General features: G+C 42.5%; 1 protein-coding gene across 9 annotated transcripts in view; it reads left to right on the top strand.

Annotated features, from left to right (window-relative positions):
* The window catches only part of FOXP1 (forkhead box P1), a 376,963-nt gene that overhangs the window by 197,779 nt on the left and 154,184 nt on the right, over positions 1 to 25,000 (top strand). For 5 of the 9 annotated variants that reach the window (XM_057366399.1, XM_057366400.1, XM_057366393.1 and 2 more), the window contains one exon: positions 17,305 to 17,486. In XM_057366399.1, the coding sequence (XP_057222382.1) occupies positions 17,316 to 17,486 (171 nt within the window). In that variant the 5' untranslated portion in view covers positions 17,305 to 17,315. The other 4 variants (XM_057366398.1, XM_057366396.1, XM_057366403.1 and 1 more) reach the window with 4 other exon arrangements.

Here is a 25,000-nt window from a genome sequence, read left to right as displayed (position 1 = left end):
GTTCCATCCAGCAAGCCCTTAAAGTCTTGTGAGACCATCACCTTTGCATATTTTGTCTGAAAAGTCTTCGCGCGTAGTTCCGCGTGCCAGAAGCCGCATACTATGTTTTCCTAAAAATTACGTTCGGGTTGCCAAAAAAATTGGTGGGAACTTGCAATTTCCGAGTTACAAGTTCACACGCCAACTGCGAAAGGAGAAAAGCCGACGTGCGAGGTTTTGCAGAACCCTGACTGTCTCCCTTCCGGCTGAGCTCTAATCTGTGCTCCCACCGGTGTCGTGTGTGCCGACAGCCGGAGCAGGCACCGGGGCTGGCGGCTCCTTTCCAGCGTGTGGGCAGCCCGAGCGGCACAGGCAAGCGGGAAGGGAAGGAGAGAAAAAAAAAAGAGAGACCGAGCTGCAGACTCAGACTTGAGAAGTAATTTCAGCCATGCCTTGGCGGATGGGAAATTGGGTTAGCRTGGTCTTCGGAAAAACGCAGGTTGGGCAATGAGAAAGGAGCGGATCGCCAGCGGAGCAGGTGGTCGTTTACAAAACATTCCATCTTTTTATGTATTTAGTAAGTCTTGAAGTAACGGCTGCAGGAGATCCRCTTGCTGCTGCCCATGCTCCCCTCTCCATTATAGAAAAGAGCTTTTGCACATCCTGCTTTTAAATATTTTGGGGTTTAACTTTGTTATTTCTTTTTTTTTTAGGTCTTCAGCGCTTGCATGTTTGACATGGCTTTGTTATCCTAGATGTTACGTTATGATCTGGCACACAGCATTAATTCCTTTATCAGCTCTATTTCCTTTACAGTTGTTCATTTAATTGAGCTCCTCTGTGTATTTTACAAAACAAGATGCATTCATTATAACTTGCAGACCTCAGATAGTATTGTAACATGTTTCAGMAAAATAGCACTTTTGTAGATAGTTGTGGAAGTTGGGTGTTTGGTTTATTTTTCAGATGATGGGAGGAAGCAGTAGCAGAATTCTTGCATGCATAATCAGTCAGAACTTTCCAGAAGCTCTTTATTCAAGTTATTTTCTTTTAAAGCTGTGTTTACTCTAAGAATTCGGCTGAGGCAGTTGAAATATGTGGCTGCAGTGGAGAACAAAATACACTGTATGTTTTGTTACTCTCCTTGTTCTGCTTTGACTTGTGCAAACAATTTTAATCCAAAGGAAGAGATCATACGGTCTGTGACCGYGGTATCGTACAATGCAGTTTAGGGTGCAAATTACCCTCTTACGGCACATCCTGACATTGAATAGTCTTGTCTGGAATAAGCTGTAAATAGAGTGTATCCTTCTCTTTCACAAGCCCTTGGAGCAGGAAGCCACATGCTTTTGCTCTGCAATGTTCGGGAGCCAGCACATCTGTGGGACCATGCACCTGCATGTGGCTGGAGATGTTCAAATACTGTCTTCAGTGCAGATTTTGAACATTAAACACTCATTTCTGGTTGTAAACGTCCTCCACATGCTGCCGGGGCTTCAACACCAGAAAGGCCATTTCCTGGAGCATGGAGCAACCTCTGCCGAGCTTGGCCGTGATGGGCCCTCCTAGTCCAGGGCTAAACAGCTGGTTTGGAGAGGTCACGGGGCCACAGTACTGTCTGTTGGAAAGATTTCTTTTCCATTGACATCGTGTTTGGAGAAAGTATGGGCAACCACTGGAGTGGTCATGACTGTTCACTGGTATTGGCCAAGGCAAGCTGGAGGGGCTGCTTTGATGTCCTGTAAATCCTCTCTGCTGTTTCCTCTCTTTCTCCCAACCATGGCTGGGTGGTGGATTATAGGTGGGCATTGTTCTTCAACCACGGGTGAATGCAGGAGAGGGATTAAGAGCTCAGCTTCCTGCATCCTGACTCAAAAGTAGGCACATGTGCTTTCTTGGGGGAGTTAGAAACAAATTGGTTTCGACAGAGCTTTTTTMGGGAGTTTTCTCAGGCACAGGATGAAATTTTGAGGTGGAAAAAAAATCACGCTTTTTTCCCTCCCCTCTATTGGGCCAGTGTGGAGAGGACCAGCTATATTTTTGGGTGCTTTGGATCCATGTGTGTGGCTGTTGAGCAGCATGTGCTGCATGTACACATCTCCTGCGCAGAAACGTGGTGAGGTGGGATCCTTGCTCTGGACTGAGACTGAAACTGTTGCTGGGGAAAAAAGCATCAAGGCAAAACTGGGGATRAAAGCTCCTCTTCTGTCCCACTTAATCTGTTCTAGCTGCTGTRATGGCATGTTGGGTACATGGATAGCACACGTGTGTGTCTGTGTGTGTGTTTGAGTGTTAGCTTACACACCAGTGCGCACAGATGCATTTTGTTTCTCTGATGCATTGTGCTGTCCTTGCTGTAATCTGAGAGCCACAGCCCTTGGACAGGGCAAGGCAAGGAGTCCATCTGTGTTTCCACAAAAGCTTAGCTCAGTGCATTTTTTGTATTGTGTTGTGGGCCTGGTTCTTGTGGGGGGTTAGATGCTCTCAGTTGTGGATGCTCAGTGTTTTTGCAAGTCACTGTCCTCAGAAGTTGGTGGTTATGGCGTTTTTTTAAAGGGGAAAATAATTTTTCTGTTTTCTTCTCCATAAGCTGAAACCACTAAAGAGCCCTTGCTTAGTTTTCCACACACAAGCACATGCTGATGGGAGCATGAGAGGGACKGCAGGTCTTGGAAGGCTTGAAGTGTGTGAAAAAAGKAGTCCTGATGAAAAGGGTTTTGCARTTTAATTGTTGTGGGTGTGCCTTTGTTTGTGCAAAGAAATGAAAGTGCTGGAGGCCGAAGTGCTTTTTTTATCCTTGGAGTAGTGAGCAGTCCGAACTTCCCTGGCCAGTTCTGCCAAGGTGCCTGAGACCTGCAAGTCCCTGCAGAGCTTTGCCTSCCTGCTCGCTGGGACCCATCCCTTCAGCCATCCAGCCTCGCAGGGCTCTCCAGAAATACCATGTTTTGTTGGGTTCCTGAGTGCCCTTCTCTTAAGTTGTTTGTTCACATCACAGATTCACTGCATTTGGGAAAGCCATCGTGTCCTTTGTCGTGAGAATCATGACTTTTCCTCGGGATGGACCTGCACATCTCCAGGTAGCCGGGGCCTTGTTCCTCCTGCCCACTGCTTTGTCAACTCCTTTGGAGCAGTTCATGAACCCCAGTTGGGTGCCAGGGGGCCAAATGCCCTGCTCCCTTCTGCTCCAGCCTCCYCAGCTACCCCGTGCCCCACAGCAACACGATCCATTTTAAATAGATGCTGTTTGCAGCATCTTGGACTTGCTGTGCGAGCATGAGAAATGTTAACATAAATTCTTTAAATAACATCTAGTAGTGTTGAATGCACAGAATTATAAAACATTTTTATATTCTGAGACTCATTTGCATCTTCACATTAAAAACTGTGGTTTTCTTCTCAGGGAATGGTTGCAAGATCTGATTTGTTTTGAAATCAAAGCTAAATTTGTGTTCTTGCTTTCCTCTTTGCCCTTCATTTGACAAATTTTTCTTGTTCTATAAATACAGAATTGTAAACAAGGGCTAATCCTTAGCAACAACCTGGAAAGTTAACATTTCTCTCCAGCTTCTATTATAATTAATTCAGACACTATGAATATGATGTGATTTACACATAATATTCCTAAGGCCAGGAGGTACTAATATCTTGTTAGAGAACTGAGGAAAAGAACATGCTTTTGTGTGTGCCATATAACATAATTGCACTGCATTTTCTTTCATGAGAAGATGTTTAAAGATGCTTTTTACTTTGCATTTGAAAAATGAAAGGCTTCTGCTTCTGCATTTGGCTGAAATTGTCTTAAATGTGTTTTCCCTCCYGCAGCAGTCAACATTGTCAAAACATTTTGCACAGTACATTTTAATAATATGGGTTAGGGCCATCATTATATTAATTTAATTCTCTGTGTAGGTAAATTCATAAGATGCCTCCACTTTGTCGCAAAAGTTTTTCACAGTAAACATCATCTGTTTTCCCTGTGCAAAAAAGGAAGGGGATAATATAGTTGACAAAAGGATAAATGCCTTGTGTGAAAATTGTAAAAGTATAGCTTGAACAGTTTTTCCCTCATGGTCCACCCTTGTATTTTATTTAATTTTCATTTAATTTTGTTTTGTTCTGTTTATATTTTTTCAGGGAGTGTTTTTGTAGTGTTAATCTATGTAAGCCACATGCAGTTGAAAACTGCAACTCCCAAAAGGCTGTGATTAAAACATTATGGATGTGGCAAACCACAAATGCAAAAGGAAGTTTACGTTTAGATTTCCTTCATAAAATATTTTATTCAAGTTTTGTAATACCTTGGTATCGTGGTCAGCATTGCCATAAAAATTCTGTGTTATATGGAATGATACAATCTGTGAAGCATTTCCCATTATGTAGACACCATGTCTTTAAATTATAGCAATTTCTTAAGATTTTAAAGCAAAATGAGCTCTTAGAAGTGTGATTAATAGCAGGGAATGAGGCTAACACTGGGTCATCAGTGGCACTCCATTACAAAAAAGGTTGGACTAATAAAAGCATCCATCTATTTGACCAATAAAGCATTTGAATGATATGCTTATAGTTTTTATCATAGTGTAGTTACTTTGTACTGAATAAACTGTGATTTTACRTGCTGGAAAAGGAGCGTGGAACAGGCAGCGCGGCTGAGTTGAGAGCAGTTGTCTCAAGTAGGGAAATATCAGGCCTTTTATGTGAAGCTTGATGTTTTCAGAAGCCTTCAGGTTGCAGTGTCTAAATTTTTGAAGCTGCTGTGAAATATCCAAATCCCCCGTGACCCGTGCCTGCCTGCCCACAGTCATTCGGTGAGGCTGGCCCTCGCTGTCCTGCAGGGAGGGGAGAAAGGAGGGTATTGTGTGTAATCATTAATTCAGAGTTAAGTCCCCGGCAGCCCCAGACATCAGAAATACTCTGCTGCAGCACAGGAAATGGGGCAGCACTTCTGTTTTCCTGGTGTGCGGACGCCAACCCCGTCCTCGAGTCGCACCTTTCATCCTGCCTGCTATTATGCTGTCAACCTGATGTATTAAAAAATAGGCAGTTGCCTGAACAATACTGCATTTGGGTTTTATTTAAATACCTGTCTTATTAGTAGGTTGTACTGATTTCATGGTTTTGAACCTTTCTTTTTTTTTCTTTCTCTTTTTTTTTTACTACAACAAAAGGCTAAATATTTTCTGAAATAGAAAACTAAGGTTCTTGGCCAGCTGTGGATGTCCAGGATTGTGCTGTGAAAAAAAGTAACAAATATTCTAAAACTTGTAAAAAAATGATGAGGGGGGAGGCTTCTGGCCATCATGCTGTTTGCACATGAAATGGCAAGGGAGGGGAGATTAGTGCCAGGGCCAGCTGTGACCTTGGATGCTTCACAGATTTGAAACTGGGATGATTTTCCTCAGTGCTTGGCGGTGATGCTGGTGCTCTTCACAAGGTAGGGGTGGAGCAAGGAGGGACAATGGTGCAGCCATGAGGATAAGGGACCCGTGCTATAGCCCTACAGCTACGTCCTCTAACCCCACCTGACTGGTACAGCATCTTAAAGGGCTTTTTTTACATGGGAGAGGTATGAAGAGACCCATGGAGGTCCCATGCAGGGATTGTGTCAGGGCAGGAATGTAACCCRGAGCCCTGGATTAACCTCTACCGTTAGCACCATCCATCTTCTCTCCCTGTACTTCAGATCTTTCCCGAAATCCACGCTGAGGATAGACAACTTACAGAAACCTCCCTGGAGGGCCGTTGCGATAGGAAATTTCTGGGGTGTTACRGGGATGAGAGATGGGGAAGGAAAGGCTTTGTGGAAGGTGACAAACCAGGGGACTCAGCGTCCTGAGCACCTTGAGGAATAATGTCAGAGTGCCTCAGGGCCAAGAGAGGAATGTTGGCTGGGGAGCAGCTGGGGGCCAGAGGGTTTTGGTTGTGAGAAGATATCCAAGGGGTTTCTGGTTAACAAAGAAAAGGTGGGGAGAGCTACAGAGATCAGAGAATGGCGGTAGGAGGCAGAGGCAAGGGGGTTGAGCGTGGGAGAGAGAAAGGCGGGGAAGGAGGGCTGAAGCATGGCTTCACTGCTGCTGCAGGGCCCTGGCATCGCCATGGGTGTGTGTGTAAACTCCACGTGCTCATGGTTGTGCTGGGCAGGTTGGGCTGTGTTGAAAGCTGGCGTTTTGCTTGTTTGTTCTAGGAGTGAAATGAAAATTTTGCACCCCACCTTTTGCAGTTGTTGTTTTTCTGGGGTTTGACTTTTTTTTTTTAATGCAAATGGATCTTTCACATCAGTGGTTTGGCCGGTAAATCTTGTTTTGTGAAACACTTTCAAGTGTTTTCAACTCCTTTCTTTCCCCTTTATCGGAACAGATGCACAGCTCTGTATTTTCCCCTGCTGCCTGTTGTCTTGAGGTTGCACAGCAAGACTGCAAAGGCTTTTTTGTTTGTTGTTGATGAAGGGGAGGAAAAAACCCTCAATCCACAGAAGAGTTAACAGGATTTCACTTGATCTGCTCGTTTATGCAATGAGTAATGCGAGGTTGGTAACAGCAAATTGTTGTTTATAAGCAAACATGGCACTGTGTAAACAAGAAGGCCTGGTCCCCAACTGGTTTGATTTCATGGTGGTCAGCAGCTGATGCATGTAACRTACAACCTTTCTGCTTCTCGAAATGTCAGAAGAATGACTATTTGTTTGTCTTGAGTTCTTCCCAGCTGTTTACTCTGTAATGCATTTGCCTCAACCTTGATTCCCTAAGAGTGGCCCCTTTCTCCTCCCTGCTCTGTTTACATTAGTCCTGCCCCGAGTGTCACCTATGAAATCTGTTGATTATTCCACCTGGTTAATGTTAAATTGCTCTTGCAAGATGATGTGTTTGTTCATAAACACAAATGCTGGGCCCCTTGTTTACTGTACCCATGGCAGCAATCAGTTATTAAACAAATATTGCTTTGTTTGCGGGTGTGAGCAGCAGTTTATCCTGCAAGGTCTGGAAAAAAACCTTTAAATGCTGGGATTTTGATAAAGGAGAAAAAGGGGAGCTTGTCCCTGGAATGTGGCTGAAACTCACTTTGGTTTGCTTTGCTTATCTTTAACTTGGGTGAAGGGGCTAGAAAGATTAGCAAGTTGTTTGGTTTTTCCAAGAGATTTCCTTAGTGTAATGATATCTATCCAGTTGTTTGCTTTTTTCAGAAGGGAGAGAGCACTCCTGCAAGACGACTAGCACAGCGGTAGACGGCTGATGGCTAGAAAATCCTGCATGGAGCAAACAAGGAGGTAGAAGGTCTAGGACAAAGGTATAGGGCTGTGAACCAGGTAATCACTCCAAAAGTACAGCCTTGTGTTCTCTGTCAGCGTTTGGTTGGGGGCTTTTCGGTTTCCCTCTTTCCTCATGGCGGATTTTAATTGATGCATGTGCCCTCGATGGAGTTGGAAAAKGCAAAGCTTTCCGTTTTGCTTCTGAGGAGCTCTGAGGAAAATCTGTTTTAGAAGCAGAGCCGTTTGAATGGAGAGAAAATACCAAATTTGAAAACGCGCTCTGTTGCTCCTCCTCTTGCGAGTGAGATGACAGAGCTGCTTTTCTTCTTTTTATAACTGGAAAACTGCGCTTACATCTGCTAATTTCTCTATGCTGGCTGTTGGTTCTTTGGTTTCTGGGAGTCCTAATTAGAGAGAGCCATCCCGGTAGTTGTTGCTTTTGGGTTGTTTTGAAAACGAGCAAGAAAAACTCGCTCACTCCATCTTTGTTTTTCAAAATTGTTGTTTGTTATTGTTTCTGAGTGGGGCTTGGATTTCAAATGCCAGGCAGGACCTATTAACACTAACAGTAAATGGCTGGGGCTTTTCACACAAAGGGAGTAAACCCTCTTTGAATGACCTTGAGAAAGAAATGTTAATTCCTTTTGTATGAAGGTGTTGTCTATTCCTGTACCTGTGAATTCATTTGTTAAAATATGAATGTGTTGTCTGGTCCTTTATATGTGAATTCTTTTATTAAGATATCTTGAATATGCATTGATAGAAAGGATAAAATTAAATAATTGGCCTCTTCATCCCTTGGAAAAKCAAGCAACAAAATATGCATAATAATTTGATCCACTGTATTCCTAGTTTGCATCAGTGATCCAAACATATTGCTCGTTTGGGCTGCTGGAGCAGTGTCAGGGCTGGAGGGGGTGGAAGGTACCTGGAGTGTRTAAGTGGACAAGCTGGCCATTAATTGACTCGTGTTACTGCCATGAATCAAACCTTTGCTGCCTTGAACAAAGTGAAAATAGCGAAGTGAAAATGGCATTGCGCAGAATTGTTAGAGTTGCACCTGGCTTTGAGGTGGTTTTTGACTTCTGGAGGCTGTTAGAGAGTTTAGATATGCTTTAATGGAGATGTGCATGGAGGGTGGGAGTCYAATTCATCTACAGCCAGCACATGGTACGAGGTTTCGTGTTATCTTGTTGTAGCAGTGCTGCTGCTGTCTGGCACAAACTGACTGTATTTACTAAATGCAACTTTGGTCTTTTATTTGGTTGAATAGTCACCTGTTTTTCTGTGAGGCAGACTGCAAGAGTTTGTGTTGCAAGCTCAGAGCAGCGTGCATGCAAACAAATAAGTCCTGGCTGTGAGAGCAGCTCTGCAGTTTCTGTTCCTGTTGTGCACGGAACGGCAGGGAGCCCCACTCTCTTCTGCGATGCTGGGCTGGGATCAGCAGGTGGGTACCTCCCCAGGGACACTGGCCACGGGGCCAGCACCCTGCCAGCTYTGCCCTCACCATGCTGCACTTGTGACCTTCCTTCTGGAGGACTCCCTGCTCCGGTGCCATGGTGCTGGTGTCCCCGTGGTAGCAGTCAGAGTCGTGCGGCGTACTGAACTATCGCTTCTGCCTTGGCTTGGGGTTTTCCTTGGCCATTTGCCATTCCTTTCCTTCCAAACAAACGATGATCCYGGTGATGGTAAGGATGATTTCTGTCAAGCTCACGGCTGAAAGACAGCTCTCCCCAAGAGGGAGGAAGGAACCTCACTCTGCCGATGATGGTATGTAAATGATTACATCATATTTGCCAGTCACTTGGAAGTGGCCCAGCTCTGGAGCTTTTATGCAGCTATGGCATGAGCTTCATGCTGAATATGGATTTAATAGCTGTCAAGCTGAGAGGCATAGATTGAGATAGAGCTGGCTTTGCAAAGGGGGTTTGTTTATCCAAGGTGAGACTGGGAGTAACTTCTGTGTGCCTGTGTAAAATGAAGGGAGAAGGCAGAAATCTGATTTGAGGAAAGTTGAATTGTCTATTGTCTGTCTAATGCTTTGGGTTTTACCTCATGGAAGGGAGCAAGACTTGTCTTCACAGCTTGGTATGTTTTATTGCACTGGTTTTTCATGGGGACCAGTTCCAGCTCTTTTGAACAGAGCATATGGCAACCTTTTAAGGTCTGTTTTGATTAATTCTTCTTGGATTTGCTTGATCTCTGTTCTTACTGTTTGTGGTCAGCAACACCCTCAGCAGAAGAGACTTCCTTAGGGGTAACTGCACTGACTGGTTCTTTGAGAACTTAAGTTGTTTGACCATGATTTCACAATAAGTCAGTGTGGCACAAGTGGGATTAGGCTCCTGATTCTCCTTCCCTTCTCCTCACCGCAGCAGTCTTAAATTTCAGCTCCTGCAGAGCATCAGTCAGCCTTTCACTGAGCTGACTCCAAATGATTTCAGGTTGCTGTGGCCCTGATGATAACGCTCTGCTGCTGGAAAGAAGGAGCCCAGTCAGTGTGAGCTACACACCCCAGCGGTGAAAGAGGTTGTGCTGTTTTATGTAGTTAAATCAATAAAAAATTGTGGCTATCTGCTTGTAGACAGGAGAAGATGAAGCTGCTGTTCAGGAGGTTTGAGGGTGGCAAGTGGACATAACCCATAATAGTGGTAATAAGCCAGGCTGGTCATCACCATGACCTACTGGGTGGACATGAGGCGACCTGTGTCCTTCTTCTGCTGGCCCAGGAGTTGTAGTGCACCACTTTTGGAAAGCACTGGCTTTTCATTCACTGAATTTAGTTCAGCTTCACATTTTCCTGCTCCTTGCTCTTCTGTTCTCTCCCCATAGCTTTGCATCACCAGGCAGCTCTGCCCCAGCATCAGGAGGGTAGGAAAGGGGAGCAGCCCTGTGTAAGCCAGGTGCCAGGGCAGTGGCCTGGCCCACAAGGATGCGTCAGGAGCAGTGTGATCTGTTTCCCTTTCCGAGGAGGCYAGCACATCCCCTCTGCCATGTGCCYRAACTCCACCAGCCCAGGGCTTGGGATGAGTCCAGCCRAGGTGAGAGCATCAGGAGGCAGAGCCAAGGATGCACTGCAAATAATCCCATTTCTTCTGGACCCTTTATTTCCTAAGCACTAAATGAAATTTCAGATTTTAGATAYGTCTAGACATATACAGTGCACGATAAAGTTGATAATACATTAATCATTTTTAACAACAGGTAATATGCATAATTTATGGTGTTACAGTGCTATCTTTTTTGATATTTATGATGGATAATGCTCAGTTTTTGCCCTCATATTACTGCTTTAAATTATACCACAAGAAAATTAATGAGAAAGTAGATTTATGGCTTTCATTTGTTTGTCAATTCGGAAATTAATTGGGTGTTAATTTTAGCCGTCCCTCATCAGACCAGGTCTTTAGTATGTGTGCATTACTTTGCATTCATTGAAGCCTACCTCCCATTTACTGTGGGTCACTAGCTTTGCATACATTAAAATAGCCCTCAGGCTCATTCTCTTGATTACTTTTTGAACTGCCATGCATTAGAAAATTTACGCCTTTCTGTTATAATTATGAAAATTCTCTATTGGAAGATGGTGCTTGCATAACAGCAAGTGTACAGCCTTGCTCGGCGACGTATGATCATATAGCAAATCCCAATACGTTTTTGTTCTAATCCTAGAAAATAGCACTCTCGACAATCTTTGTTGTGCGAGTTTCATCCTTTGAAATTTCAAGGATCCATTTTAATGCATTGAATTACCTCTTTAAGCTGAGGAAATATCAAAGGATTTCACCTCGTCGCTGTCTCTTTGTTTCCTCTTTCCACACATCCCGTGCRTGTTCCTTCCCTTGCCTTGCTCCAGGTTTGCCTCTCCTCCTCCAARCCCCGCTGTCAGACGTGACTCAGCATCACTTTTTAGGACAGCGAAGCCTGATTTGCTCTGTTTGCTACTATTTTGGTTGATTCTCAAAGATGATCCTTAATTGCACTTTGAATCCCCTTCTCCTTTCTCCTACTCCTGCACAATTCARCAACCACCAGTAGTGTGTAGGCGAGTGGCCTTCAAAGGGGTAAGCATGAAGTTTTATCCAAAAAGTACCCTAATGTACTGACAGTTGATCTATAGTTAGTTAGTACATAATTATACCTAAAATACACCCTGTCAGCAGGATAAATGACGGCTACTGAAAACTCTAAAAGCATGACGGGTGTTCACCCATCTGCAATGACGAGAGCGGAGGGGTTTGTAAGTTGAGAAAGGCTGGTGAGTTCAGCATGATCTGATTTAGTTAAATCATGCCATATGTTGGGATAGCTYTTTCTAATAGTCGTGCTAACCACAAACACAGGCAAAGAGAAGTCATCTGGTCCACCTGGCTGGTTTGGACTCCCCTCCCCGGCGTTATTTCTGCACTTAGCATGGTGGCAGCCCTTGAGCTGCTCGTGTGAAGCTGGCTGATTCACAGTTAATTGTGACATGGTGTAATTTACTAAATGAGCAGCTGAACATCTGTACGCCTTCCCCCACGGCACATCGAGCCTTACCTTACACAAGGCTTTTAATTTCCACTAGTGAATCCTTTTACTGAACTCATGGATGGCGGGATGGCGCTGCTGGCTGCCTCGCCAGCCTAGGCACGGGGTGTGGGCTGCAGGACATGGGTGTTCTGCCATCGGCTGGGGCACATGGAAACATGTTCCTGCCAAAATTCGCTACTGCTGGTGCAGTGTGGAGCCTGAGGCGCTTTCCCTGGCAGGGCACTTGCTCCAAAGATACCGAGACTGAAAGAGACCACCTGTGAGCRGGGCAGGGGTCTCCAGGGAGAGCTGTCGGGTCCTCGTTGCGGATCACGGCGGTGCCAGGCTCTGGTTTTGCAGGGTGTTTGTCCCTGTGCTGGGGGAAGCAGCAGCTTTGCTCCTGCTCTCYGGGTTTCCTTGCAGGTCGCATTCCGGAGCACGTTTCATTTCCAAGAGGTAAAATCCTATCTTTGCGGTGTACATTGTTGTGAAATGCTTCCAAACAGTGTTTGGGATTTTTCGTTTTGGGTTGTTTGGTTTTTTTTTTAAATAATTACACAGATTAGTGCCTGAAGTTATTCCTGAGCCTGTTTTGGGGAGCTTCTTGTGACAAGTAGGTAGAACTTTTATTTATAAACSGTGTATGTATGGATAGAATGCCTGCTAGAGAATTTTGGGCTAGATCGTGTGATTTGATCACTCACTTAAATCTGATTTTAGCACCGACTCTTCTGCCTATAAAAGTAGAAATACATTTTATAAATCTGTGTTGTGTTTAATTTACATGTCCTTTCATGGCTGGGCCAAGTTCTTTAAGGGCATTTATTCTGCTTCATATAAATAATTGATCAGCCAAGTTAATTTACTTCTGCCTGACTTGGTCAACCTTAATTAACTGCCCTGGAATAAAGACTGAACTTTTTGTTAGCTTAAAATCTTTCACAAATGTGGCAAAGAAGGGTTGTATTATGACAACATTTTTGCTCTAGCACTGATCCCCGGGGATAGAAATGCCTAATGATCTTTATGTGCACATATGTATTTGTAAACACCTCCAAGTATTAACATGTGAAATATAATCATCTGCCTCAGAAGAAACTTTGAAACACACAGGCTATGTTGTGAATCTGTAGTCCACAGTGAGTCTGGAAGCATATTAAAACAGAGATTTTAAGGCCAGAAGACCCTAGGGATGGTTTTTTAAAGGTGATGACATGCTTAAAGATACAGATCGGTGCTTATTGAGGAATCTTAAAAATGTCTCACCAATGCCTCTGTGTATGGTGAGGCATCTAAAGACATCTGAGTATCAGTCCCTTAGTCTTTCAGACTTGGAGTGGGTCCTTATTCTGACAGGTGCTTCAGTCAGTAAATCCTCCYTCGTGCTGACATTAAACAATGCTGCTTAGTCTTCAGAAACTGTACTGGTAGCAGAATTGCAGCAGTGGCACACTTGAGCGCCCACCTCCTGCCTACTAATCTCCATGCTTAACCTTGCTCATCTTAATAGGCCAGTGGAGCTGAGATGTGTATCGGCAGCATCTGGTCTTGCCGATGTTACGGGCTTTATGGACTTACTTTTCATGCATTAGCAAAAAACCTTTGCAAAATTAGGATTCCTTTAGGTTCTTTTTTTTTTTTTTATCTGAAAACACTTGACACTGGAGTTATCAGAAAAATTACTTTGATTCAGTCAAAGTTCACGTCTGACCCATGTTTTCTCAATTTTGACCACRTCCTTAAGAAATTGGTTGTCTCCTGCTTCTCTCCAGGTCATCTGGAAGATGATTAGCTGTTGTCCTCCTGTTGACAGAGTGCCTTCTTTTGATTTCGCTTCACTGAAATTTTGCTCCATTACCTTGAACGTAACATATTCACCAAAGAGATGGGCCCCGATATAGGGCTTTGACTTTGTGCATCAAAGCTAGATAAAGTTTTGTGCAGGTCARAATGGGAATCTGGAGAAACTGATCACTGTTCTGAAATTTTTAAACCAAGCTGATGTTGTGTCAGAGCAGTTCTTTCATTATATGCCTGTGGATTTCAGGATAAAGTTTCACAAGCTGCTGTTGGTACTGCAGCTTACCTTTGGTCGCTTCACAGGGAAAAACATCTTGTATCACCTTTAATAATTCAGAGTCATAACATGAAATACCGTAGATTTTTTCAAAATGTAGAAAAAAGATACTTACACTGGTAACAACCCACATATTTTAAGCTTCAAAAATGCATTTTCCTATACAGAATTGATACGAGAATGATTCTGCTTTCTAGGACACATCAGATGGACAGGTTCTTTTGCCATTAAATTTCTTAAGTTAGAACCAGGTCTCTTGCATGTCATGGAAGCAGTTGTGGAGTATTGTTATTATTTCTTACAATAAATCATTATGCATAACAGCTTCTCCAGCACTGTGTTGGTTACTTGGGGTTGTATTCAGACCAAAATCAGGGTTTATGATATTTTACCTGGAGTTTCAGTTCAGTTCCCACAGAACCTAATTATGTTGCATAAAGTCAACCTCGCTTTGCATTTTTCTTTCACAGTTTTGAATRACAAACTTCAGTAATAGGCTCCTGTAAGTTCATCTCCTCTGTGCTGGGAAGAGACAATTATCTCAGCCATCCTCGGTGTGCGATCACCTCAGCTCATTTAGGTGTGCTCAAAAAGACAAATAATAATCATTCTTGCAGAAAGCTCTCACAGGTTGATTTTTCATGACATGACACTTAATGATCAAACCAAACTGTGATTATTCATGTCAACTCACATTTGACTTCAGTGAAGAAATAAACAGTTTTATCTTTCTTTTTTCCTTTGAAATACCTGTTTTCTATCGGAGGTATTTTAACAAAGTGCTTTTGTTTTGTGCAGGCATCCAGTTTAAGTTATCTTGAAGTTGACTGCTTGTAAATAGGTGTTTTTAAAGCAAAATTTGCGTAAAGATGTTCACTTCTGCTTTTAAAATAAATTTTTTGGAAGTTCAAACATGGTCCCTAGGCAAGCTCTGTTTCCAACTTTGTTTCTTTGGTAGCTGCTGCCAGTTGTGCTGGACAGGATCCATAGAGTGGTCATGACCACCACAGGAGCCAGAGCCCTGTGCAGCTGAGCTGGTAACAGGCTGTGTTCTTCTAAAGGTAAAACAGAGCATGAAATTCGTCATGGAAAAGGTTCTCAAGAACTATGATCTTTTTCTGTGACCAAGTGCAATAAATAATCCATCTTTTTCTTAGTCCTATAGGTTGGAAAAATGGTAGCAATTTCTACTGTTTTTTCTTTCCARGAGCATTTTGCAGTCCTAGAGACAGTAAATAATTTCTTGACCGGTTTGGTTGTGAATTATTTTCTGTGTCCTGGAGATATTTCGCTCGGAAGGGCAAGCCAACAAATCGTGATCAGGCAGTGATGGATCTGCTCCTCAGTGGTGCACATTCTTCTTGCTGCTGTCAGAGCTTTGCTTGGTGCTTCCTCTGACCCTACTGCTTGTTTATCCAGGTTCTCGCTTCCAATTTGTTGCATCAGAAGTGCTGGAAAATGAGATGTACTTCTTTACCACGTTCCAGCACATGGGTTTTAGCATCTCTTTCAACCACAGTGGCTGCTGGAGGCAGCTTCCACCAGTTCTTGATTGAGTCCTTCCTCCATCAGCTTTGGTCTGTGGGGTGGGGATGTTCCACCCATTGTTGCTGTAGTGCTCTAAAACATTCAAAGGCATGAATTTCTGGGTTTAACCTTCAGTCTTTCCTGGGTTGGATGATCCTTGTCCTCATTTGCTGCTGRGGTAAATTACTGTAATGCTTCATTTTCTCCGCTTAAGACCTAACTCCACATTTGGGTGGAAGCAGAGGACAGTGACATCAGTTCTTTCTTTTTGATTTGTCTTGGGGTAAAAGAGGTAAATCCTTTCTTGTAGTGYAGCATATAAAAATTGCCTGGTGTATCTCTGAGTGACTTGTGAGCTGTCTGTGGGTTCTCACTCCTGTCTCTTCTTCCACAGCAGCCTGTGCCATGCAGTCGCTGCCTGCTGTGTTATCCAGCTTTGCCTGTTAGATGTAAACACTTATTTAGACCTTATCGTGCTTKTGGGCTTTCCTTACACTGCTGAAAATGAAAACCACACCATACTTGGTGTGTATCAGAGCAGGATCATGTTAAAATCCAAAAGCACGCATTAGTGGTGTTGGGAAAGCTGTAGGTTTGTTTAAATCTCTGGAGCTTTTACAGGGGAGTTGACAGAAGCTTTATGATGAGTCTCCAAGCCCTTTTGTCCCCTGGCATAATTTGAAGATTTAACAAAACAGATTGAAAGAAGTTTCTGTAGACCAGCTGAAATTTATTTGAATGTAATCAGGATGTTTGAATCTATCCCACTACCATCCATGTGCTTGGTTTACTAAATTCAAACGGGTTCTTCCTTGAAGATAAAGCATCTTCTGAGRTGAACGACCCTGCATAGGGACATTGGCTCACAGTCCATGTGTTTAGTGTGGGACAGGCCATGTGCTTGGGACACACAGTTTGGCTTTCCATACCCCATCTGCCCTGGGTGAGGGTGAGAGGAGCACAGAGGGAGGGAGGGATGGGCTGGTGGAGGCCAGGCAGGTTAATGGCATTTAAATCCTGGAAGCTGGTGGAAATACGTCCAAGACAACTCATTACAGTATCTCCAAGTTAGCAGTTCACAGCTGAAAACTGGCATACGTGCTTTGTGTGGGGAGTCATGTGCGCAAATGCTGATGTTAGTTCCTGAAGGTGTGTAAACCCCAGAAGTTCTGTGGTAAGGAGGTGAGCACTTGTCCTCGTTGGTGGCTTGTGACCCAGTGACATTGCTGATGAAGACAAAGGGTAAAGCACCCAGGGACAGGTGTCCACCAAGAGTCAGTGGAGAGGAGCCGTGGCTGCTGAGATGATGTTTAGCCAAGTAACACAGGAGGCTCCTCGCTGTAATGCCATAAGAGCATCCAAATCCAGACCAAATCCATAGCCAAATAYTAATTCTATGAGCAGTTGTGGCAGTTCTCCCCAAATGAAAATTGATGATGTTCAGCACATCCCAGACTCATCCTTAAGTGCTTCAGAGTAATAAAAAGTGCTAATTCGACACTATTGTGGTGTGAGTGGAAACTAAAATAGTGAATGCTCTGCTTTACCTCCCTGCCTATACAGTATGTATATCACGTTTTTGATATTGTCCATCATATGTTGCCAAGAATGACTCATCCGTTTCAAAGGAAAGCATCCAGATGTAACTAGAGAAATTTAATTATGGATTCTGTGTGTTCGTTCAAAAATATTTTTTTTTCTCTAAGGGAAAAAAGATGTTGAGCAAATAATACTATATTTAGAAGAGAACTAACTTACTAAAATTATRGCTGTACCAATGGATAAATAAACATAAACTAGTAGCATGAACATTAATGAAAGATAAATCGTATGAAGGAAAATGACATATGTTTACAGTTTTGGCAGGATTTAAAACAGGGCATGTCTCCTTATATACAGCAACTGTTTTAACAGCTTTTTTTTTTTTTTTTTTTTTCCCCCCCCCTCCCCTAAATTATTTCAGGTTTTTGAGTCATGATGCAAGAATCTGGGACTGAGACAAAAAGTAACGGTTCAGCCATTCAGAATGGAGCGAGCGGTGGCAACCATTTACTAGAGTGCAGCCTGCGGGAAGTGAGATCAAACGGCGAGACACCTTCCGTTGAGATTGGGGCTGCAGATTTAGCACATCTCCAGCAACAGCAGGTACTGTAAGACACATTACAAGTTCCCTACCTACAGGAAAAGCATGAAGCATTTAACCCTCCCCCTCTCCTCCCAAAACCCCTGCGTATTTGCCAGGCAGAGGATGCTTTTAGGACTTGCCTGTGACATTCTGCGTGTTTCTGTCCGTAGGGGATCGTAGTCGTTGATGTAAAGGGAAATGTTGGGCTTCTCTTCCGGGGCTCCTTTTTAATCATTCCCTGAAAACACCCAAAGATCAGGGCTTGCTTCCGTTGCCTGGATGTGTTGAGTCTGGTGGAAGCGATTGGGTGAACTGCTGTATAACTGGTTTCCAAAATATGTCACTGGGTGGAAAATACACTTAACGTGAAGTTTTGTTTTTGCAACAAATTTTAATATAACCTAGCAACCTCTATCAACAGAATGTTTCCTATTAGTGAGGAAGGCTGCGGAGGTATCTGCTCCACAAAACRTCAGAATAAATAAATAAATACATCCATGTTAGTGCTCCTCAACTCAGAAGAATCAGAACCAAATTGTGCGTTTTGCCTTGGTATTWTAATTAGTATATTTTCTGGGAAGTGACCAAGTTCACCAGTGTAAATTATCCGCATAATGCGTTTCGGCTTTTTCTTTTCCCTGATAAAATTCTGAAGCCCTCTGAGGAAATTTTACACCAAAGTGCTGGGCATGTATCATTAATGTGTTTGGGAACAAAGGCTGCAGCAGAGCCATGGTGAATACACTCATGCCTAGCCCTCACTTTCTCTAATGCAATAAGGATTCTTAAAACCTTTTAAACAAGCGATTGGCAGCTGGTTAAGACTCCCCTAAGTGTRCAGTGATCTTTTTAGCAGGTTGTTTTGGAGCAGAAAAAAATCTTTGCTCAAAAACAAAGCAAAGTGAAGTCTTGAGGAGGAGCAGGCACCCCATTTGCCAGCCTAAGACAGAAAGCTGCCATAATTAAACAAGTCARAAAAATGGATGATACTAAATGCACAGACTTTGGTTGTTTCAATCATTTTCATCCTACAGGTTTTTACTTGAAGTGAGAATACCATCAGTGAGAAAATCACAGCCATGCTGAATTCATTACTGCAGTAGTCACACAAAACCACGGATAAAATTTCAATAACTGCAGGCCACAGTTGAGTAAACAGTTGCACTGAAACTTAATTCCTGTTGACTTTTCCCTCATTCTTTGCCAGGGGCACATTCTGATTCGTAGTGCAAAGACAACAGGGGTTACAGCTTTGATTAATATAGGACAGTAGAAGAGGAGTGGAACAGTAAAATATGTTCAACACAAAGGTCTCGTCTTAAAAAAGGCTTCGTATCAAAATGAGTTAATTACACTGTGTTTTCCATAGGAGCACTATGGAATTTTCCAATGAGGCTTTGTGCAGGGAGAAGCAGGGAGGGGGATCATGCACACATGTGCACACCGTGGACCAGAATGGCTCAGAGCTCTGCTCCTCCACCTCTCTAACCCTGTGCCAGGCTCCTCCGCAGCCATCCCGAGGGCTCAGGATGTCTCAGGCAGTGTTGTCACCTCACATGTAATGGCTTGTGTGATTCAACAGCCGCCCATTGGGTCAATTAAGGAGTGGCACCATTCATTCCTCCCTCTCCTCCAGCCCTCCCCAAACAGTGCCCAGCACAGACCCGAGTGCTCAGGGCTGGGRACGGGATTGCCAGGCTTGGGATTGCTTTCACACAGATCAGATTTTAGCACAGAGTTTATTTATCCTCTGCCAGTACACTGAATGTGGTCGGGGATCTTGCTTTTCTCCAACTTCTTCAAAGACCTTTATGTTCTGTGTTTGAATTCTGCTGTTAATTGGTTTTGATGACTAACTTCTCCATGGAGTTTATCTTTTATAAAGCGAGTTGATTGCAAAGTTTAAAACAGTTATTAAATAAAAAAAAAAACCAGCCAACAAGCCAAATCCTGATAACAATAAGAGTGTAATCAGAGCTAGCATAAAAATATCAATCTTGGTGTTTGGAAAACATTTTTAAATGCTGAAAAGAAGAAAACCCCGTTGTTTTCAGACAGCTAATGCAAGCATTTACAGATACACATACAACATGGAGCATAATGTTTAGATGTTTCTCTGTATACAACATATGCTCCCAGGTCACTTAACAGAATGCGTTCTACAAAACACTCCTTCAATACAAATGAATGAGTTCTGAATTAAACAGCTATTTCTTAAGAGCATTTCATTCAAATCTTTTCATTTTGCCACCTGGCACTTGTTTTGTCTGAAAAAAAAAAAAAAAAAATCAGTGGTGGGTAGTTTTAGCTTTGTTGCTGTGGTAAGTTGTGTGTTCCCATGATGAGTGTGGCAGAGCAGTGAAACCTGCATGTACAATGGCCTGTGAAAGCATCTGTGCTGAAYTTAGGGTCACTTTTTTGTGACATTTATGAATTTATAAGGGCTAATAGCTTTGTTAGTATGAGAGAGGAAAGCAGAAATACTTGAGGGGTTTTTTTAGGAAGTTTTAATGGGTTTGCAAACTTGTAAATATTTTACCATGGAAAAATATGGAGCACCACAGATGTTCATATGTTTGCAGGAGCAGTGTATGRTGTGATCACTCTTGTTGTGAGTTCAGGCAGGACTTGTAGGACAAGTTTTATGCTTCCCCTGTCATGTTAGGGTGATTCTGCCATGCAAGRAGACAGAGAGTGATGTGATACTCAATTATTTTAGCATTAGCAATCTCGTAAAATAYACTGTTAAGCTGGGAGTAGCAAATGTTGGGATGAGTTCTGCTATTTATAATAAAGCCAAGTAACTCCAACTGATGTTTATATTGGTGAAGTAAGAAAGGCAGAGCAACACAAGTGACTCCTCAGGGACAGTACGTCTGTGGAAGAGTTGGGTAAAAGTAGAAATGCATCTAGAAGTCATCCTTAGAAACAAGCCATAAGGGAAAGAAGACTTTYTCTCACAGTGTTTTGGCACCTGCTGTGGGTGGGAGAGGTGGCCTTCCCCCTGCTGCTGACTCCACAGGTGCCAGAGGTCAGCATCTCATGGTGATGACTGTCAGGATGAGGTGGAGTGGGCCGGGCTTTGGTGACCTGCTCCTTTTGTCTTGAGTAGGTGTGAAGGTTGCCTGGGTCACTGGACATCCTGAAGAGATGGAGCAGGCATTTGGTATGGGGTCAGGTAGTGGGGCTGAGGGGCTTTGGAGCAGGCATTTGGAATGGGGTCAGGTAGTGGGGTTCAGGAACTTTGGAGCAGACATTTGGAATGGGGTCAGGTAGTGGGGTTCAGGAGCTTTGTCCGAGAGTGCCCACGGAGGCGGAACTGAGTGACAGAAGACCTGGGAACAGGGTACTGGGCAGAGTCTGGCAACATCTGCTGGCTCTGAGGCATCATGAAAAACATCTGGGAGGTGGAGAATGGGTGTCAGAGGGACCCACAGGCTGAAGGTCAGGCTGGATGAGGGAAGTTTGGGCAGAAGGTGTGTAATGATGGGGCAACTCCTGCCTACCAAGCAGTAATGAATAAAGGCTCATGGGGACAAACTGCCTTTTTATGTACGTGATCACAGCTGTAGTTGCTTCAGTGGTTTCTGACGTCTACTCAAATAGAAGGTTTGATGCCTCAGTCCTAGACAGTTCCTTTTTTTATTTTTAAAGCTTATAAAATAAATATTATTTATCGCATTTTATTTTTATCCTCAGGACTATTCATTAAAGTGTTCTTCACGTTATTAGCAGCGAAACAAGACTATGAATTGAACAAAGAGAATGATTACAAAGTTGAATCCTGATGTATAGCAGCAAGACACCAAGTGCTGTGTTGCATGGTGGCAGAAATACAAACCTCTCCACATCAATAGCGAGATCCACTTTGATACCGTTAGCTTCAAGTACTGCCCCACGAGTATAAAACTCAGTATCTTTGTCTAATCCAGAATGCTTTTGAACTTTGAGGAGGTATGACTTTAATAGTAATTTGTTGACAGATTAGCTGCAGAGATTGCAAAGGGTTTATTTTGCAGAACTGGCAGGCTCCTATCAGTGTTCTCTTAAGGAAAAAAAAAACACACACTGCTGTTTTGCAATTGCTTGCATTTATTGACAACCTGCGCTGAGCAGGCAGAATTGGAATGTTTGGATAATGTAAACCTATAGCTTGTCTGATGGAGTRTAGTGTACTTTTAGGTAGTGCATAGATTGCTTGATAAAAAGGGTTACAAGGTGGCCGTGTTTATGACAAATTGCAGTAGCGATACAAACGCAATATTGGTATGTGGAGAAAGAGGGAGGAGGTTTATATGAAGAATGGTGGGGAAGTTTCTTTTCTTTGCTTCGTCTTTGAGCTGAACTATACTGTAATTATGAAGTGTCACTTCAWGCTTTCTGAAGAATTTAGATAAATACTGGTTTTGCCATGTGTCCACCAAGTAAGGAAAGAGGGGGATTTTCYCTGATAAAAAATGATGGTGTTATATCCTGTTTTGTACTTTTATTCCAGTAAATGTACGCAAGGGAAAAATACAGTTTTGTTCATACATGAAAGAATGTTTGATAGACAAAAGAAATTTGGGCTAGATTCTGGTCTGTGCCCAAATCAGTGACTGCAGCTGGGCTGTTTGTGGTGTCGATGGGAAGATGCCACTGTTGGGCCCTTTGGCAGTAGTTGTTTCATGAAACGTTGAGATGTGAATTGTTAGATTGAGGGAATCAAACTCCAGAGGGAATATGTGGGTTCTTCAGATTTTGTTCATGTTCAAAGACAAGGAAAATGTACAAGAAATGGGGGYTTTGGTGTATTGTTGAGAAGCTGCTTTAATTGGGCAGATCAAAAAGAAGATTTGACTAGAAAGAAATCTGAATATATCACAGTRTAAATGAAAGAAATGCTTTTTTTTTCCTTTTTTTTTTTTAAACTGGTGAGTTTCATGTTATTTCGCAAACCCATGAGGAGAGGTTACAGACTGCATCAGGAGTTTTACGGTCCCATTGATCATGATGTGGACTTATCTCTGTAGAGCAAAACTGCTAAATTAGATCCAAGATAAAGTCTTTGTTTCATATTGACATAACTGGGTTAGACCAAAATTGTTTGTTAGACTTTAAGGGAGCGTCCGKGTTGAGTCATTTTGTCCAAAGAGACATAAAGCCTAATTATTAAACTGCTGTTGCTATTGAAGGAGCCATTTGAAAGTATAGATTAAACTCCATGCAGGCTATTGGATTGTGTCTGATTTTGTGTTGTAGTACCCTCATAATTGAAGATTACAGCGTGGTGAAAAGATGGCTGCATTTGTAGAGCTTCTGCTGTTTCATCAGAGAACGTGAAAAACAACTTTATGCTCCCAGTAACTTTGTGTTTTTATCATTCAGACTTTTCCCCCAAGTTCTGCCATCTCCTAGCATTGAACGGAAGGTGACATGATGTCTTTTTAGTCATTCAAATCTAATAACTTTTAATCTGAAGGTTAAGTAGTGAGATATAAACTAAGAGACGATAATATCAATTTTATGTTCACTGAAGGGCACAATATACCTCTTTCTAGTAGAGGGAAAATTGTGCGTAAAATGTCTTTTGCTTTTCAATGGAAAAGCTGTGGCTCTGAGAGCTTGGGAATGAAGCAGCGCTGGAAAAATTAAATAAGTTTTAACATAGGCTGGCTACCTTGCCTGGATTTTAGAATCAATGATTTTTTTCGTTAATAATTCAATTTTTAGATCTGCTGTCAATGAACCATGCTGAGAACATTCACGCAGCATTCTCTATCCTCACTATTGCTAATGCCTTTGCTATAACTACTTATTGACACCAACAAGCCCTAAATTTTCTCTAACTGTTGAAGGGTAAGGGGAAACAACCACTTAGTTGCACTTGCTGAGATTATTGTTTTCTCTTTGTCTTGGTTTTGTTTTATTTTGCTTCTGAGATATTTAATAAATAACTGCATAAACCCGAGTCCTCAGAGCACGTTGACATTGGCACTGAGAGCTCTGCTGTTGTGTGTGCAGGTACAAGCATGGACATGCAGAAGCTGGGTCATTAGACATGTAATCACCTGGGTTATGTGCACATCCAAATCCAGAAGTCCTCTGTAGGTTGTCCATGTCTATTTCTGTATTTATTTATTGTTTTACAGTAGCTGCTTTTACTTCACTTGGTAAATTAAGATCCTGAAGTAATCGTTTGGGTTTCTGTGGGCTCTTTGAAGGGATGGAGCTTCTGAAATATGTTTGCTGGGTTGATTTTTAGCCTTGCATCCCTGTGAAAATTCAGCAGCGGTGTGTTTGTTCCCAGCTGTTTCCGTAGGTGTGCACTCTGCACTTGTGTTTGCTTATGCTTACTCATAAGCAATAAAGTTCCAAATTCAGGAGTGCTGTTTAGGGAAAGTCCGCAAAGGAATGCTTTAAAGCTGTTACCCAGCACGTGTACACCCTGCGGAAGGCTTTCAGCAAGCATCAGATATGAATTAAAAGTCTATTTCAAGTGATTGATGTTATTCAGATTATTAAGGACTGTTCCTCCTCCAGTGATCTTCTTATTTTAAGGGTTGTTTAATAAGTGGTGCAACCACTTATTTGTAGCAAATATATATATATATATAAATATCTCAAACTTAAAATGATAGTGTGCCTAYGAAGGTGTAAAGCAGCCTTTAATTCACATGGAGCTGTTTCTCATCGTGGCTTTTAACRTTGCAAGATGCTTAAGCATGTGCCTAAATGTGAGTGCGTGACTAGTCTGATTAAGGTCACTGGTACGTCTCATGCCTGTAAAATTAGGAATGTGCTTAAGTACCTTGCTGAATTAAGGCTTAAGTAATTTCACACTAATAAGAAGTTGCACGGATTGCTGATATTTTAGAACTAATTTAACTTTATTTGCAGACGCACTGCATGTAGGGAGATTGTTTGGYAGTGCCTGCGGAATTGCAGCGGTTTTCAGCAGTGTAGCCCTTGATTATAGTGGAGTTTTGTCTGACTTTAAAAATATTTAAAGAAGAACAGAATCAAATGCCYTGGTTTCCTGCGTTATGTTCTTTCTCTTGGGGAACTCCACTGGGTATCCCAGCAAGTGAGAAGAATGTTAACAGTACTGCTGTAATTTATAACAGTGATGTTGTAAATAAAGATTGGGATACGAAGTAAAAATGCAGAAGTTGTGACTACTCTTCATGAGTTTATTTAACTGCATAGCACCCCATTAATTAAAAAAAAATTAACAGAAGGTATCTTTTGGAGGCTTAGTGTAAACAGTGACATTATATAATGACAGTTTTGTAGGATAGTGTTGCTTGTTTTGTTGCTGCATTCTGTATTTTGTTAGCCGTGCTCCCTGCATTTCCAAAACATGAACTGCATTTGCAACCTGTTTTAAATAGTGCAAATATATCTCTTTTTTCCCTATAAAAGCTACAGATTGTGTCTGTGGAGTGCATAGTCTCAGACATCCCTGAAGCCTGGGGCAASTGCCAGGTTTATTACAAGTTGGGCTTTTCAATTTATTTTGAATCATATTTCTTCTTTTTCTTTTAAGGGTTTT

The sequence above is a fragment of the Malurus melanocephalus genome, unplaced genomic scaffold (genome assembly GCF_030028575.1).
Source record: "Malurus melanocephalus ecotype Western Australia unplaced genomic scaffold, MMel_1.1 scaffold_64, whole genome shotgun sequence".
Lineage (NCBI taxonomy): Eukaryota > Metazoa > Chordata > Aves > Passeriformes > Maluridae > Malurus > Malurus melanocephalus.
Note: the sequence above shows the minus strand (reverse complement) of the source record. Positions and strands in the feature narration are given on the sequence as shown.